Consider the following 15,947-nt stretch of genomic DNA (forward strand, 5'->3'; position numbering starts at 1 on the left):
AATGAAAGAAGTACCTTCATAAATAACTACAGTGAGGTCAAATGTTTTTTGTAGGTTTTTTTATGCCTTTTAACGGATTTTCACTATACACAGGCTGGCCCAGTCCCTATCCCCATGAATAGCAGGGTTCCACAGTTTTAGTTTATGTATTTAAAAAGGCAATTTTGTCACATCCATATGTGATCCTATGTGGCCCCCATGTAGCACTGATGAGAACTTGTGGCTCGCCTTCGGCATTTAGGTTATGGATGACCAAAACTGCCAACATTTAAAAAGAAATAAATGACAAAATAAATGAATAAGAGTGAAAATAAAAATGGATATAAAAAATACAATTCAAAAATTTAATACAAAAAAATTAATATAAATGGAAATAAAAACAACTGTGTATATATATATATAAAGCCAAACTGTGGCAGTATTTTTGCTTTCTGGATCTGGATTTGGCAACTCTGCCGATATAGATGAAAACTGAATGATTTTGTGGCTTTATTCATATTTCACAAACACATTATTCAGAGTACCATGTTCAGACTAGTGGAGTTACATAGAACATATTGTAAAGACATTTTTGGGGTTGACTTCCTCTTTAATACTTTCACTCCACACACACCATAGGCAACAAAAATCTGAATCTCAATGATTGGTTACTAAAAGGCTGCACTCAGAACTGTTAATCCTACAGTGTGTCTGTGAGAAACGAGATAACGTGATATTATCTGTGTTTGTTTAGTGCAGTCGACTGTGGAGCTGCTTTCTCTTTCCCACACAGATCAATGCAAGAAAATAACGGTGTCACGTTAAGCAGTACTTTACATGAAAGTTTATGCACTAGACTGACTTTTGGAAGCATTGACTTGCCGTTTCATTTGACAAACAACACATGTTTGTAAGATTTGTGACCCACTTGAATAATAGTTTTGTAAGCTCCTCGTGGATAGAAATCCCCAGATATACTGATTTTTCCTGGGATAGTCCCAGCTAGAACACCGGGTTTTCCAAGAGGTGACTGACTTCATCCTCTGATGCTGTTATGGTTGAAAAAGAGCCACAACATGCCTGGAAACAGACCTTGAGTTGGAATTGTTTTGTCAGCTGCTTCAATCAGGAATGACAATGTTTGTTGGTGCAAATAACGCTGAGGTATTACCAAATCCGAGGTATTACTATTGTGGTGGTATGCACTGAACAAAAACTATGTACAAATGAGCCCAATCCAAGTGAACATTTTGTTCCGTCAGTCTGCCTATGAGCAAGACATTTAGTCTAAAACGCTATTCCTGGAAGCCAATTAGCGAACAGAAACTCGTTTCGACTACAAGAACAACCCCTCCTCGATTTTTATTACACTTGGCACAATTGTTACTGATGCGTCATCAATTCAACCGTGTAGCTGCTCCCCCTCTGTTTACTCCGAATGTACTTTCAATATCTGCCAGTCCTAGTCGACTTCCTGTGCACATGAGCCGAGCACGCTTCTTCTTGCTGCTGAGCATGCGGTGTTCACGCGTCGATGCCGGGCGCTGATTGGCTGAGCCGGACGAAAACAAGATTTATGCACCAATCGCCGCGCTGTGCACGCGTGTTCACGCTCGCTCCGCATGGACAGCTGGGACGAGTGGGTAACAAACCAGCCAGCGTTGTTTACACTGCAGTTAAAAGAAGGTGCTGTCGCTTCACGGCGGGACTCCACAAGAAGCACTCACTTATAATACTTCTCATCGGATATCCTAACACGAAAACATGGTGGCTATGATGCGGCGAGTAAAATTGTTCCAGATTATTTTCAATGACGCGAAGAGTTTTTACTGCGGCGGGGACAGACTGTCCGGCCGAGTGGAAGTGGAAGTTAACGAAGTGACACGCGTGTCCGCAGTCACGATTCTCGGTTTGGGATGCGCCAAAGTGCACTACTCCAAAGGCACGCAGCGTTGCCGACAGGAAGCCGAATATCTCCGACATGAAGTTGTTTTAAGTCTTCAGGATCAACCTACAGGTACAAACAACTCGACGTCAGACGTCCTACGATAACGGCTAAACAACAACATTGACTGCAATGCTTAGTTCATCACATTCACGTTCTTCTTTGCAGACGCCGATGGTTCAGTTCTCTTGAGGCCAAACAACAAATACGAGTACAACTTTGGATTCGACCTACCCGAACAAGGGTTAGTGTCATATCTTTGACTTATAATGTGGACATTAGCTTGACCAGTGTGCTACAACCTTCATTGAAAGTTACAAAAAAGTATACATATTGATATAATGAGGATTTCATCGTACCTATACAGTGCAAAATCAGTGCCTGTTTGTTTGTACCCAAAGCTATTGTGTAGTATAAGTGGCAACAAGTTGATACAGAGGTTAATTGTACCAAGATCCTTTAATTATCATCGTCATTCTCTGCAGTCTACATAGAAAAATCAACAAACTTAAAATTCAGACCTATGAAGTCAAATTGGATAATTTCCTGCAGCACACGTGGTTGGGAATCACTGGATTGTTTACCCTGCGATGAAATAATTGTTCTAACGTTCGTGTATGTTGTTACAGGAAGCTGGTGTCGTCTTACAAAGGCAAATTTGGGTATGTCCACTACTATGTAAAGGCCAAGCTCGACAGACCACAGCAGCCCAGCATTGAGTGCAAAAAACACTTTGAGGTGGAAGAACCTCTCGATGTCAACACACCAGACCTGCTGGTAGGTTCACTGAACAAAATCAAAAATGTTTCCCAGTAGGGTCGTGACGTTTATTGTAACCCGTAACGTCTCTGCGCAGTGTCCTACCGGGGGTATGCAAGAGAAGAAAGTCACCTGCATGTTCATCCCAGACGGCCAGGTGTCGCTCAATGCCAAAATCGATCGGCGGGGGTTTTGCGAGGGCGAGGACATCTGCATCAACGCCAAGTTTGAGAACACGTGCTCGCGCATCGTGGTCCCCAAGGCAGCCATCATCGCCAAGCACACCTACCAAGCCAATGGCCGCACCAAGGTCTTCCGCCAGAAGCTGTCGTCTGTGCGAGGCAATCACATAATTTCCGGGATGTGCGACGCCTGGCAGGGTAAAACCATCCGCGTGCCCAAGATTAAACCATCTAAACTGGACTGTGACTTAATCCGAATGGAGTATGCGCTAATGGTGAGATAAAAAAAAAATCAATCAGGACTTTTTTTAGGGCCAGTGAAGAGAAAAAAAGGTTGGCAGGATTCTCACTTTATTCTCAGAATTCTTACTTGACTTCTCAGAATTCTGACTGAAAATAATAGTAGCACTAATAAAGTGTCAGAATTCTGAGATTAAATTCTAAATTCTCACTTTAAACTCAGAATTCTGAGATTAAAGTGGGAATTCTGAGATTAAAGTCGGAATCGTGAAATTAAAGTCAGAATTCTGAGATTAAAGTCTGAATTTTCACTTTAAAATTTGAATTTTGAGATTATAGTCAGAATTCTGATTTTAAAGTGAGAATGTTGAGAATCCTGCCAACCTTTTTTTCCCCCGTCTTTACTGGCCCTAATCCTCTTCCGTAGAGTAGACCCTTGATTTACCAATTTTGTCTCAAAACAGATTTATGTCCACATTCCCGGGAGTGAAAAGCTGATCCTGGAGCTGCCCTTGGTGATCGGGACGGCCGGTCTGGGCAGCCGTAGCAGCAGTGTTAGCAGCCAGGACGGTTCAGTCAGCTGGGTGTCGCTCGCCATGCCCGAGCTCCCCAGCTACCGCGACATCACTCGCGACGTCCACATGGATCAGCCGCTCACACCGCTCCTGGACGACTTTGACGGCGACGACAGCCCCATCTTCATGAACCCTCCGTTGTTCTGTTACCCGCCACCTCCGGTCTACAGCGAGGTATGTTTTAACTCAAAACAACCACATTAATGAGAATATTTATAATTTTCTAACTGAAGATTCCCTCGTTTTCAGACTGAGGAGGAGTTTAACATGAACGCTCACATGTTGCCAGTGTGCTGAAGTGCATCAGTGTTTTCTACAACTTGTGGTCCAAGTTCTACTGAGGCTGGTGGAAAAGAGAAGGAACCTCCCGAGCGTTGGGAGCTGCGGCGGACAAGAAACGTGCTTGCCAATCGCGTGAGCTGTTCTCCCTGCACTTGGTTGCCAGAGACTTCCTCTGTGGTGCCGAGAGCTGGCGAGCGTGCAGTGCCCCCCCCTCACCACCTTTTTGAATAAGATGTCCCACTTCTATCGTTGGCGGTCACTTTATTGCTTTATCGCGGTGGCAGCCCCAACTGCCTGCTGTTCGATTATGGGGAGGGTTTATTACCCCACCATGCTTTGTCATTCCAGGGTCATCAATACTGTTACTCTTATAAGCATTTGTTTGGGTCTTGGAAAGGATTACACTTGATGGTAGATGAATCCTGCCTGGATGCTGAAAGAACTTCATTGTTATGTCTTTTGTTTTATTGAACATATTCAATCATGGTTTTGTTTGAAAAGGTTTGTTCGTGAAGGTCGTTGCACTTTTTTTGGATGCATTTTGCTGTACTACTGCCTCAGAGCGCTTTTTATTTGAATCTGAGTTAGACATTTTGGTGGATTAAGATGTGTGGAACCTTAGCATACCCACATGCACTTTGTTTAACCTGTTAGTGGCCAAACATGATTTTGAAAGGTCACATACTATTGATCTACTCGCCATATTTTCCACTATTTTGGTAATTGGATGTTGGGATAATGGAAAAAAGAAAGCTTGATTTGTATGTAATTTTCTGTTGTCCTAGACAATATTTCACTTTAATATTTTGCTGTTTTTTGTATCATAGCTTTCTGTCTTCAGGACACAAAACCAAGACTGATTTGTAAAGAGAGAAAAAAGTGTTTGCAATGCATCTTTGATACTTGTATTTTTTCATGTTTTGATAATAAATTGTGAAAGATACCTGTCCATTTTGCACAGATATTTTTCTTTAAATCACATTTTATTTATGAAGCATTGAAACAACAGATAGGTAAAGATATTTTCCAAATGGAGTACAGAAGTAGAATTGTCAAATATCCCACAAGTAAACATGACATTGCAAAAACAGACCTTGAATGAATCTAGTCTAGTGCACAGATCCTTATTAAAATGTAATTTAATAATACAAATGTTATTTTTGCTATAATTTTGAAGTTGTATTCGTGAAGGATTTGAAATTAATGTTATCAAATGAGTAAATATTGTACATTGTGTGCACGTTGAAAAATAATTTGATAGAGGCCTTACCTAACCTTTACTGATAAGATTTATCAGCATAACGATCAATAATGTCATAAAGCAGGATTTTGTTTTTTACGTTTAGAATTTTATATTCACTGTTGCTAGCTAGCTAGCGTGTAGGCTTTCGTATTTACTATTACTATCTAGCTATCTCTCTAGATAAGATAGATGTCTTTGACACGGTTCACATTAGAAATGAAAGTAAACATAAAAAACAAAAGTGAACATGACAAATAATAGCAGTAAACCAACTGAAAACACACACACATTGAGGAGATCAGGTTACTGCTTTTAAAAAATTCCTCTAAAGTTGAACTGTGATTCCTTGAACGAATAATTTTTCTGAATTGTTTTTGACCACCATTGGGACTTCGTACCTCAATCCTGCCTGACAGGAGGAGACTAATGACTGATTGAGAAGATAAGTGGGTTCCTTCTGTAATCAAGGTGGCTTTCCTGATAGCAGTGTTCATGCTGTACAAATATGACAGCAGAGTTTGTGGTGAACCGATTAGTTTGCCATTTCGCTCCATGATGCGAGTTTTGTTTGAATCAATATATTGAAGGTGAGAATGAATTCTGTGAGTGACTGGTAGACTGTTACTAATAAACTTTTTCAATCCATCCCATCCATTTTCTGGGCATACTGGAACCTATCCCAGCTGTTTTCGGGCGGTAGGCAGGTACACCCTGAACTGGTCGCCAGCCAATCGCAGGGCACACATAAACAACATTCACATTCACTATCAGGGTTGCGGCATCCAGGTACATAGAGTAAAAAGCCTGCTACAGGTTGCCTTTAGGCAGAGGTGCTTCTACTCAACTGGCAGGTAAACAAGCTTGTCTCCGCCTGTTGAGTAGAAGCACCTGTGGCTAAAGCCAAATTGTTTCAGGGTTTTTACTTTTTGTACCTGGATTCTCCAACTCTACAAATCCAATCTTTCTTATCAGCAATTACAGATCATGCTTTATTTTTGTTGCTGGACTGAAACATGTAAAAACATCACATTTGCATGTCTTCCCTTCTCTGGACTGCTGACGTCTGTTTAATTTGCTGTGACAGATAAGGCAGCTGTTTATCTCAAAGCGTCAAAAGTGGCCGTGCCTCTGCATCTACACTGCTTCGTGCTGAACTGCTTTTAAATACTAAACAGTAGGGATGGGTTTGAAAATTTGATATAATACAGTACCTTCAATTTTTTCATGAAAGGTAGGTATATTGTACAGCTAATCTATTATCCAAAAGTCACTCATTCGAATAAATGTCTCGCATATATGTCCATTTGTTACTGAGAATTTCTGATTGTTAGATTTGATGATCATGATCTACCAATTTCCCAAAGAGCAACTTAACATTTATTGTTCTAATTTTTTTCTGTACATTTAAGGTGGTGATAACACTTAGTCGCCTTTGAAATGTATAACATAAAATATTCTACTTTTGATTCCAACTGAAAGTCTGGATTGAAAGTTTCATTTAGACAACGGGACTTCTTGGTTGTTGAAGACAATTCACCATGGCTATGACCCAAAAGCCTTATACAGTTCTAAATATTAGGTGTAGGGTTCCTCTATTTATGTCTCTGTTGGTTGTGTTCTAGGGGGTGGCGTTGTTGTTGCTGCTGACTGACGAATGACTATTATACATAGCTAACATTCATTCGTTCCTGTTACCAAACGTCTCTCCTGCAGTCCCTGCCCCCAGGTCCTAAAACAATGTTTAAGGGAGATGTGAGGACCTTTCTAATCTGACAAAGGCGACTTCTTTCACCCTCTCTCTGGCCTTATTCTGATTGGCATGACGTGGCTGCTCTCCCCATTTGCCTATTTTTCTGGAAGTTGCTTGGTCTCTGCAACGTCATGGTCAGTACACTCCTCACTACCATGCACAGCATCAACAACAATGCTGATTTTGTCTCATGGGATTTTGCCCTTTGGATGAATCAGCAAAAAACACTTTGGAAACACCCCACACAAAAGCATATAATCCCTCAATATAATTGTTTTAAGACACCTGATATAATTTGACCTGATTGACCAAAATTTGGCCAAATAACACACCTGTGGTTGGCACACTCTGTGACTGCGGATATGGTGTGGGGCATTCCCAACCAAATACTCTAGTGTTACAATAGTGGCTAGATGTTTGGCAATGCTGTAGGTGGGGGAGTTAATGATGCTTACATGAGCGGAGCTCCTTATGAATTTTTTGTCCGTTATTACAAGCTAATTGCTGCCCCTGGGTACATACATGTGGTGGTCAATTACTTCCTCTTTTTCTAGCTATTGAACACTTTTGATTATGGTATCTTATTTTAGTATCCAAGTGTGGGACCCCTCTTAAAGCCTTTCACATTAATTGTCTTTGTCCAATCGGTTATGCCTTGTAGTCCACGGTGTTGTTGGTAATCACTGTGATCATCACAACTTGGCTGCTGGGAGAATCGTAATGTTGTGGTCTTACTTTAGGGGTGTCACAGCTTTCCGTTCTGGCAGGGTAAGGTTGGAGGGGAGGTACAGTTGCTTGGCACTGGAGAGAGCTGCTGGCACTCTCAGGAGGCTAACCAAGAGGAGTAGAGTTGCCTTGGGGTCAGCCATAACCTGGATGACTGAAAATCTGTACCAGAAAAGCAGTGTAAGACTGCAGTACATAATGAGCCGTGAGCCCAATCCCAGGTAATTTTGGGCAAGTCTGGTCGCCTGCCTATTACAGGGTATCTGTAGACAACTATTCACTCGGCAGAGGTGGCAAATCCAGGTCCAGAAAGTAGAAACCCTGCCAGTTTGATTTTAGTTACAGGTGCTAGCTGACTAGCTCCATTGGTGCTCGTTTACCTGCTAGAGAGCTAGCTAGCTAGCCACAGTTTGGCTTTAGCCCCAGGTGGTAGCTAGCTAGTGTTAGAGTATAGAATATTTTTATTCTACTCTTTGTGTGTTCAATTAACTGAATGGTGAGATTCTGGTGAAGAAGTCCCTTTGCAAAGGTAATTAGTCAGAAGCTTCTGATCACACAATTGAAGTCACCCAAGCAGTGTTCTGTTCAAAAGTGTGCCCCTCCTTCTCCTGCACATCATTATTTATTGAAAAGTGGGTGAATACGAAAAGCCTCCTCCCCTTCACAAAAAGGCAGAAGTTCTCAGGAATACAAATCAGATTAGACCTAAACAATAATAAATCAGCCTGTCTCACTTCGACCGGCTGAGACCGGTACTAGACTACACTCCCTTCTAGATAACATGGAAAATAACTTGTTGCCCTTTTCTTCTCAGGCGAAAGAGACAGATAAGAATACAATAGACAATTCTATTCATTGAGCTACACAGCTATAACTAAATCCAAAACGGCTAAAATATAAATTGAAACTGAAAAACAATGTTAATAATTCAACACTAGCTAGCTTCATTGGTGATTGTTACCTGCTAAGGAGCTAGCTAGATAGCATCGGGGGCTAAAAAGACAATCTGTGGCAGGGTTTTTACTTTCCGGACCTGGATTTGCCACCTCTGACACTTGGCTATTTTACACTTCTGCTCTACGGTCTATAAAGGAAAATAAATTTAATCTCAACTCCATCTAACACCTTCGGGACAAAGTAGAACAGATTTTGTAAACCAGCCTCTCTCACCTCCCAGATGATGTTCTGGTGAACATACTGTACTTCATGTTCATATTTTTAGTCACTATGATCTCGTGTGGTAGTGGACAGCATGTCTGCCTCACAGTTGAATGATCTGTGTTCGTATCTGTTTCAAATCCAGTTTCCTCCCACATCCCCAAAACATGCTTCACAACAAGAGTAAAGAGCTCATATGTTAATCTATAAATTCCCTGTGATGGACTGGCGACCAGATCATCTGGTCTTGCCTTGTCACTGGGATAGGCTCCAGTTACCCCTGACCCCAAACGGGACAAGCGGTATGGAACACGGCTGGACAGATGATCTTGTTACTTATTTTGGCTTGGATTCCAGATCATGGACTGTGTGAAGAATTATGAAAGAAGCAGCATATAAAGAGGCAGGAGAAAGCTTGTAAATGTAACTGGTTGACCCTCCAATGGCAAAAATATCCTTAACCAAACTTTAGCTACAAAATAGACGTGCACAAAGATCAGGATGAATTTTTGACCACTCCTCTCTACAAAAAACTTGTGCTAGATTCTTAGGATGTCACAGGTGAATAGCACTCTGCCAGTTACAGGGATGTGATTTGACCAAAGTGAAATTATCTGAAAATTTAGCCGGGGGTCTGGGGGCCGCGGGCACTCAGCTAGGTCCAGAGCTCATGGGTTTTCCGTGTTTTTGAGTACTTTCAATGCACTCAGATGACAAAGAAATAGACAAAACAACAGCATAAATTTTCAATGTATATTGAACTATCCCATATAAAATTGCAGTTTTAGTCAACTCAAAATCAGTCACATTCAAAAACATTGGACTGCCTTTGCTTTTAAAAACTATCACTGAGAATATCATCATATATATTTACCATGCAATAAATCATTTAATCAATCATTCTTAATTTAATACATAATGCATAACAAAAACATAAAATACCTCATGCAGCAAGCTCTGGTAAAAACACAATCATGCATTGACTAAGATCATCTCTGTAACTGCATACATCAAGACAGTCAACATATTGAAACCTGAAAAGTGCAAACATGCAGCATTCATTTGAGTTTGTGTCAATGATTAACCATGTTAAATATTTATGACCATTTTTATTACGTTATAATATTTTCGAAAATTTGATTTCGATTAATTTGAAACGTTTACCACCGACCTCAAAATTCACGACTCTGTCAGCAACTGGTACAGGTTGTTGGGGTGGATCACGTCTCTCTATTACCGCTTCCGATTGTGATGTCAATAAGGGATGGAGGCCGTAAAGTTTTGGAGTTTTCGTTTGGGCACCGAAACTTCCAGCGATGGAATAATTTGTTCTTGACTGGAGTTCTTTCACGTGTTTTTTGCTCTTTGCGTGACTTTCAAGAGCTTTGAAACCTCTCCCACCATAGTCAATGGTATCATGGCACCAAATGCAAAAAGCGCTTTCCCGGCACGATCGATCTTCCGAATAAAGTCACTGAACAAATTCGTCACAGTCTTCTTTCCAACATTTGTAGATATATCCTTCTCTAACCAGTCCCATCGAAACTTGTTTTTTACGATCTTGTCAATTTCCTTAACTCGCGGAGCATCTTTGCGTTCGATCACGGACATTTCTTTAAACACCCGGCAAAAACGTCTGAGAAATGAACAATGGCATACTCCTATGCCTTTATAACAAGCGCGTTTATTGGTCAACAAACAATGGCATACGCCTATGCCTTTATAACAAGCGCGTTTATTGGTCAACACGGAGACTTCAGCCAATCGCAAGATCAGTTTCATTTCAGTTACGGAAACACTAAAATGGAACGCTGTTGAGACGAAATCGGATTTTTTACCACTTAAAAAATTGTAACATTTTATTTTTGGAGATAAAAAAAAGCGGAATTCCGCGAATTAGCGGAAAAATCACATCCCTGCAGTTATCTCAATCAGATCAGGACTTAAAACTTGCATAAAGTTGGAAAAGGCGACATGCAAAGATCTTGATGTTCATTAATAATTAATGAATTCATAATGTATCCATTCCATTGTAAAACGTCTTTGAGCGTCTAGAAAAGTGCTATATAAATCCGATGCATTATTAGTTTTTTTTTTTAAGACATGAAAAAATTGACATAGTTTAAGCAGACTGATTCTTGCGATTTTGATGGTAATCAGACTACATATTGTGACCAATTTATTATTTTCCCTTCTCGTTGTCATAGTAAGAGCAGTACAAACACAACAGTAGTACCTCGTGTGCAGAGCACAACAGGTGTAATAAGTAATTAGGTGAAAGGGTTGTGGGACAGAGGATAGACCTTGGTGGGTAAACGGAGTCGGTCTGTGCCTGCCAACGTGTCAGCTTTCCAAGAAAGACTAGCATTGGAAGCCATTTCCAAATTTAGGCTTCCAATACCACAGTCGCACCGTTTACAAGTGCACAGCACAATGATGTAACAAACTTGAGTTAAAAATGGGTCGAAGACAGATGTGGTTTAGACTTGGAGCTCTAATTCCAATTGTGACAGTCCCAAATGTGCACAAGTGTAAATAATACATGGAAAAAACAACTGACTGCACAAGAGGTAAATATAAGCAGGGTGAGCCACCTGCCATCTAATTTTATACTGTACAAGAGCATAGGAACAATTCTAATATGCCTGCACTCACTAGCATTGATTCACTTTTAAGAGGCACAAGTGAAAATTGTACAATTTTACTTACCACTGTCCTCTTTCTTAGATAGTGTAAGCAGTTTAGTTCTACTTCAGACCTTGACACATCTAACCAATGAAGGTAGCCATTAGCTAATTCATTAGGCGACGCGCTGGATATGCACTTGTACACCACTGTCAACATTTTGTCAAATAAATACCTTTCTAATAACATGATTAGCGAATATACTGCTCAGTACAGCTTGTTTAGACCCATCCGCTCCCAGCCAAATACAGTGGGTCAAAAAAAACAATATATTATATAATTTTTTTTGACCAAAATCCAATAGGAAGTTTGAAAAACTGGCCAAATTCCTTTTTGCCCAACTGTACATGTGTATGTCCAAACAATTCAAGGTCAGAAGTATTTAGGGAAGACTGTTGTAACTTTCCGTTAGCACAAGTCCTGTATTGAGCAACGGAAATTATTTCTGCAACTTTGAACTTTAAATGACTGCAGAAGTAGCTCAGCTTTTGTTTTACTTTTAAAATTACAGAGGACCTAAATCCAACTGCAAGCATGTAAAGCAAAACGTACATACATGGTCCTACATTTTACAAAGACCACAGTGAGTGTATATAATATACCCCAGGTCATATCCTAGAACTGAAATTGCTGTAGACTCTTACTGGATTTACACTGCCACATACTGGACACAAAAGTGTACTACCTCAGATGAAGACAAATGTTTTCCTTCTTCCCAAAAAGAAAGCCAGTTCACAAAGACAAAGTAAAAAATTGTTTTATTTGAAGCTTACAAATTAAAAAAAAAAAAAAATATATATATATATATATATATATATATATATATAACCCAAAGCCAACTTCACATGCCTCCTCACTTCCACCACAGGCCCTGTGAAATAGAGATGGTAGGGGAATCAGAACTACACAAAACAAATTTAACAGTTTTAACAATGTGTTCCCAACGAAATCTTCTCAGCAAACTGCAGTAGAAGCCCACTGGGATGTTTTTTTTTTAATTTCTGGTCAAGTCCACAGCAAGTCAGGAACGGAACTACCTGAAAGCCTTGGTATATGACCAATACAAATTTAAATTATAGCCTTGGTATATGACCAATACAAATTTTAATTATAAGAGCTTACTACTTACATTTTGTTTATGCTTCTTCAACAGGCAAATCAGCTATCTGTCCAAAAAAAAAAAAAAAATAAATAAATAAATAGATATATATATCGGCTTGTACAATGTGAACAGTATTCGATTAAGGTTGAGGACCCGCTTGTTTCATTCATTCCAGGACTCCAAACACATAAGTGAGGAGCCCAACGATGACCGATGACTTGCTCTTGCACATATTTTAACATACCTGCTGATCCAGCAGCAGGATGCAGACACCAAACAGTGCTGATACAAGAATTTTAAGCATTTAAAATGCCAGCATTTTGATAACTATGTTGACCATAAAATAGTTTAAATATATATATATATATATATATTTCAAGTCTTCTAGACAAACGCTAATAAGAACTGTAAACACAAACCATGGCACTGATGCAAGTTCAGGAGTTGACTCAGTCAGGCCCTAAAAACAAGATGAGTGTAATGAGCCGCAGAACATTTTGTCCAAATGGTTGACTGTAGGAATGTTGTTCTGCAGTTGCATCCCACAGAGCTCATGGCAAAGAATGGTGTGGGTAAAGCTAAACTACAATTGCTCTTTGGAGGCATTTCCGAAACACAGGCCTATGATTCTAAGAGGCCAGGTCGGGATATACCTCACGTTGAGACTCCACTTCAGACTTACATTTTATTCACCTTCGCTGTGAAACCTCTGCTGGAAGCTTACGGGCAGATTCAGCTTGGCTTCAGCGCCACCTTGAGGAGGAATGTTTAAAAACCCATTTAGACCATCTGAACAAGTTACAAGCTGTACTTGTGTTCATAAGAGTATTCCATGACAAAATGATGTATCAACAGTCATACCAGGACTCAGCACACACATAGTGAGGAGACCAACGATGCCACGTGCTGACTTTACTCTCGCACTGACTTTTGAACAAACCTGCTGATGGAGCAGCAGGCTGCAGATACCACACAGTGCCGTTTCATTTGTACAGATGCTCAGTGGCATTGAATAAAAGTCATCACAACATCAGTTGTATTTACATTATTTTGTGTGTTGCATCCCAAAAGTCAGGGAGGCCTTGCTTCAGAGTAGGCAACTCCTGAAAGAGGCAGCGGAAGATAAGGGTAAACTTTTGACGCCAAACTTATTCCACAAGCAAAAAGTCGCCACATTATTCAGAAAGGCAATTGTCACTCATGATTCAGAGCAGTTGAACATATTTAGCCAATCATCATACAACCATTCTCTAGTGAACAAAAATACAAGTAGGCAACTTACCCACTGGTTAGAAGTCCACACTTCTTTACCTGGCACAAAGGGATAAGACTACTTTTAGATACAAAGATATCAAGAGACCAATACATGACAATGTCTAGAAACTAGAAGTGTAACTTCTCATTAGTAACACTGCAGCAGAGGGTTTACTACAGTGGGTTGCAAGAGAATTAGTTTGTCTTTGCACTGCAACAGCTTGCCAGCCCACCAAATGGGACCAAAGCGTTTGCTGTGCCAAACAGGGCCACTACATAAAGCAAAGAGGTAGCTGACTTTTTTTTTTTATTTAAGACAAAGTACTAACCTCACATTTCTGGATCTACAACCAGCAACAAACTCAACGTCATCCCATCCTGCAAGGGAATTTCACAATCAGGTTTTGCTTCACATTCAGTGCAGTTTTAGGAGATTATTCATGCAAATGACCAACAAACACACAATCTGCATGTGTAACCAGAGAATAGTAATTTATCAGGCCTCATTCAAATGACCAACAAACACACAATCTGCATGTGTAACCAGAGAATAGTAATGTATCAGGCCTCATTGACACCATGAGCAACCAGTAGTGCAGAGGTGAAAGCAAAACCTGATGTAATGTGGCCACAACTGACATGGGAAGAACCCACTAAATAGGACAATCCCCAAAAATATGAAAAACGTGTGGCGGTGAAGATAGACTGAGAGACTAATTAAAAATAAAACGTTTAAATTGACTTTTTCAACATTGAGCATTAATTATTTTACCCGTAACAGTTCCTTTGAAAAGTAACGTGAGCCTATTTAAGCTATCCAATAATACCGTATGTAAACAGTTTCAATATCAAAGTCATCTTGGTCACTTGATTAGCAAGCATGCAAAAACCCACGTGTCCAGTCCATGAGGCCTTTTCTTTCTAGTATTTCGTTAATCGCACACAAAAAACAACAGTCCACTAACCAGTAACAAGTCGCTCTACTCTTACAGACGTCAAATGTTTTAGAAAGTAAAGGCACGGTGCGTTAAGTAAATATATTAGAGATCTGCACCATTATAGAAACCGCATGTAACACATTGGAATCTAGCTAACTGGACGCTAACATCACTGTCGTAAAACACGCCGAATTTCAAGCCAACTAAAAAACAAACAAATCGTCTAGAAATGACAGCAAAGTACTTAAATCATCGTGCGATATTTTCGTATTCATAAAATTACGAATTGAGTGAATTAACTTTGTACCTCAGCTTGAAGGAAATTGGCCGCAACCGCCACGGAAGCGCCGAGTCGAAAGGAACGATTGACGGTGCTGCAATAGTATTTATACTGTGCTTTGCGACATTTGCATGTACTTTACGATACTGCACGTTTTGAGTTATTTTAATTTAATTATTATTGCCGAACATATAACAATAGCCATTCTTATCAATAATGACAAACCAATGACTGAATCAATTGTTGACTATACATAACAAAAGGTCTTGATAGCCTTTTGGTTACGAGAAAACTTTATGGAATCAATGTAGGCATTACTGCTTGACTTCACAATCAAGAAAGCAATGAAAAAAGTTTTCCTATGTATGAATTTACATTTATGGATGTAAAATTTTGCCATAAGAATTATAAGATTATTAATATGTTTCCTTGGGCTTTAACATATTTATTTTAAAGCCATATAGGCCAAGCAGTACATTCTTCCAAAACAGTTCAAAATCTCTATCAATCTTCTCAGCATTCAATTTACAAAGGTCACACCAAAAGTTTGGACAAAGGGGCAGAGCCAAAAATAAATTAGTCACCGTTTCGACATCCACAGAACAGAAAGTGCATTTCTTAGCAATATCTTTCTTGAATCTATTAACAATATGACCATTTGAGGGGTAAAACCTATGAATTAATTTAAGAGAAATTTCTCTAATTTTGTTAGTTAACATTTAATGGTTGGGTAAAAGCCAGACCACGTTTGGATTTATCTCAACCCCAAAGATGTTTGATATTTATCAGTCAAGCTGAACTCAAACACGCCCTGAGCAACCTGGCTTTTTAGAATACTGGTACACAGTA

General features: G+C 39.8%; 1 protein-coding gene, 1 long non-coding RNA gene and 1 other non-coding gene across 4 annotated transcripts; 1 reads left to right on the forward strand and 2 right to left on the reverse strand.

Moving 5' to 3' along the window:
• Positions 1 to 1,625: 1,625 nt before the first annotated feature.
• txnipa (thioredoxin interacting protein a) lies at positions 1,626 to 4,905 on the forward strand. Its single transcript, XM_086063276.1, has 6 exons — positions 1,626 to 1,996; positions 2,093 to 2,168; positions 2,554 to 2,701; positions 2,781 to 3,140; positions 3,570 to 3,854; positions 3,930 to 4,905. The coding sequence occupies exons 1-6, from the start codon at positions 1,744 to 1,746 to the stop codon at positions 3,975 to 3,977; spliced, it is 1,170 nt and encodes a 389-aa protein (XP_085919402.1). The 5' UTR covers positions 1,626 to 1,743; the 3' UTR covers positions 3,978 to 4,905.
• Positions 4,906 to 12,267: 7,362 nt separating this feature from the next.
• Positions 12,268 to 15,203, reverse strand: LOC147158113 (uncharacterized). Of its 2 annotated transcripts, none has more exons than XR_015091338.1 (8): positions 15,126 to 15,203; positions 14,210 to 14,258; positions 13,909 to 13,937; positions 13,671 to 13,729; positions 13,309 to 13,379; positions 13,046 to 13,086; positions 12,654 to 12,690; positions 12,268 to 12,395 (listed from the first exon to the last, which is right to left on the reverse strand). It is a non-coding gene; the product is annotated as an uncharacterized LOC147158113 (long non-coding RNA). The 2 variants fall into 2 exon arrangements; XR_015091339.1 differs by lacking the exon at positions 12,268 to 12,395 and adding an exon at positions 12,402 to 12,569.
• LOC147158114 (small nucleolar RNA SNORA8) lies at positions 13,468 to 13,606 on the reverse strand. Its single transcript, XR_015091484.1, has one exon. It is a non-coding gene; the product is annotated as a small nucleolar RNA SNORA8 (small nucleolar RNA).
• Positions 15,204 to 15,947: the final 744 nt, after the last annotated feature.

This window comes from Leptonotus elevatus, chromosome 19 (assembly GCF_054856555.1).
Source record: "Leptonotus elevatus isolate MCC_2025b chromosome 19, RoL_Lele_1.0, whole genome shotgun sequence".
NCBI classification, from domain to species: domain Eukaryota; kingdom Metazoa; phylum Chordata; class Actinopteri; order Syngnathiformes; family Syngnathidae; genus Leptonotus; species Leptonotus elevatus.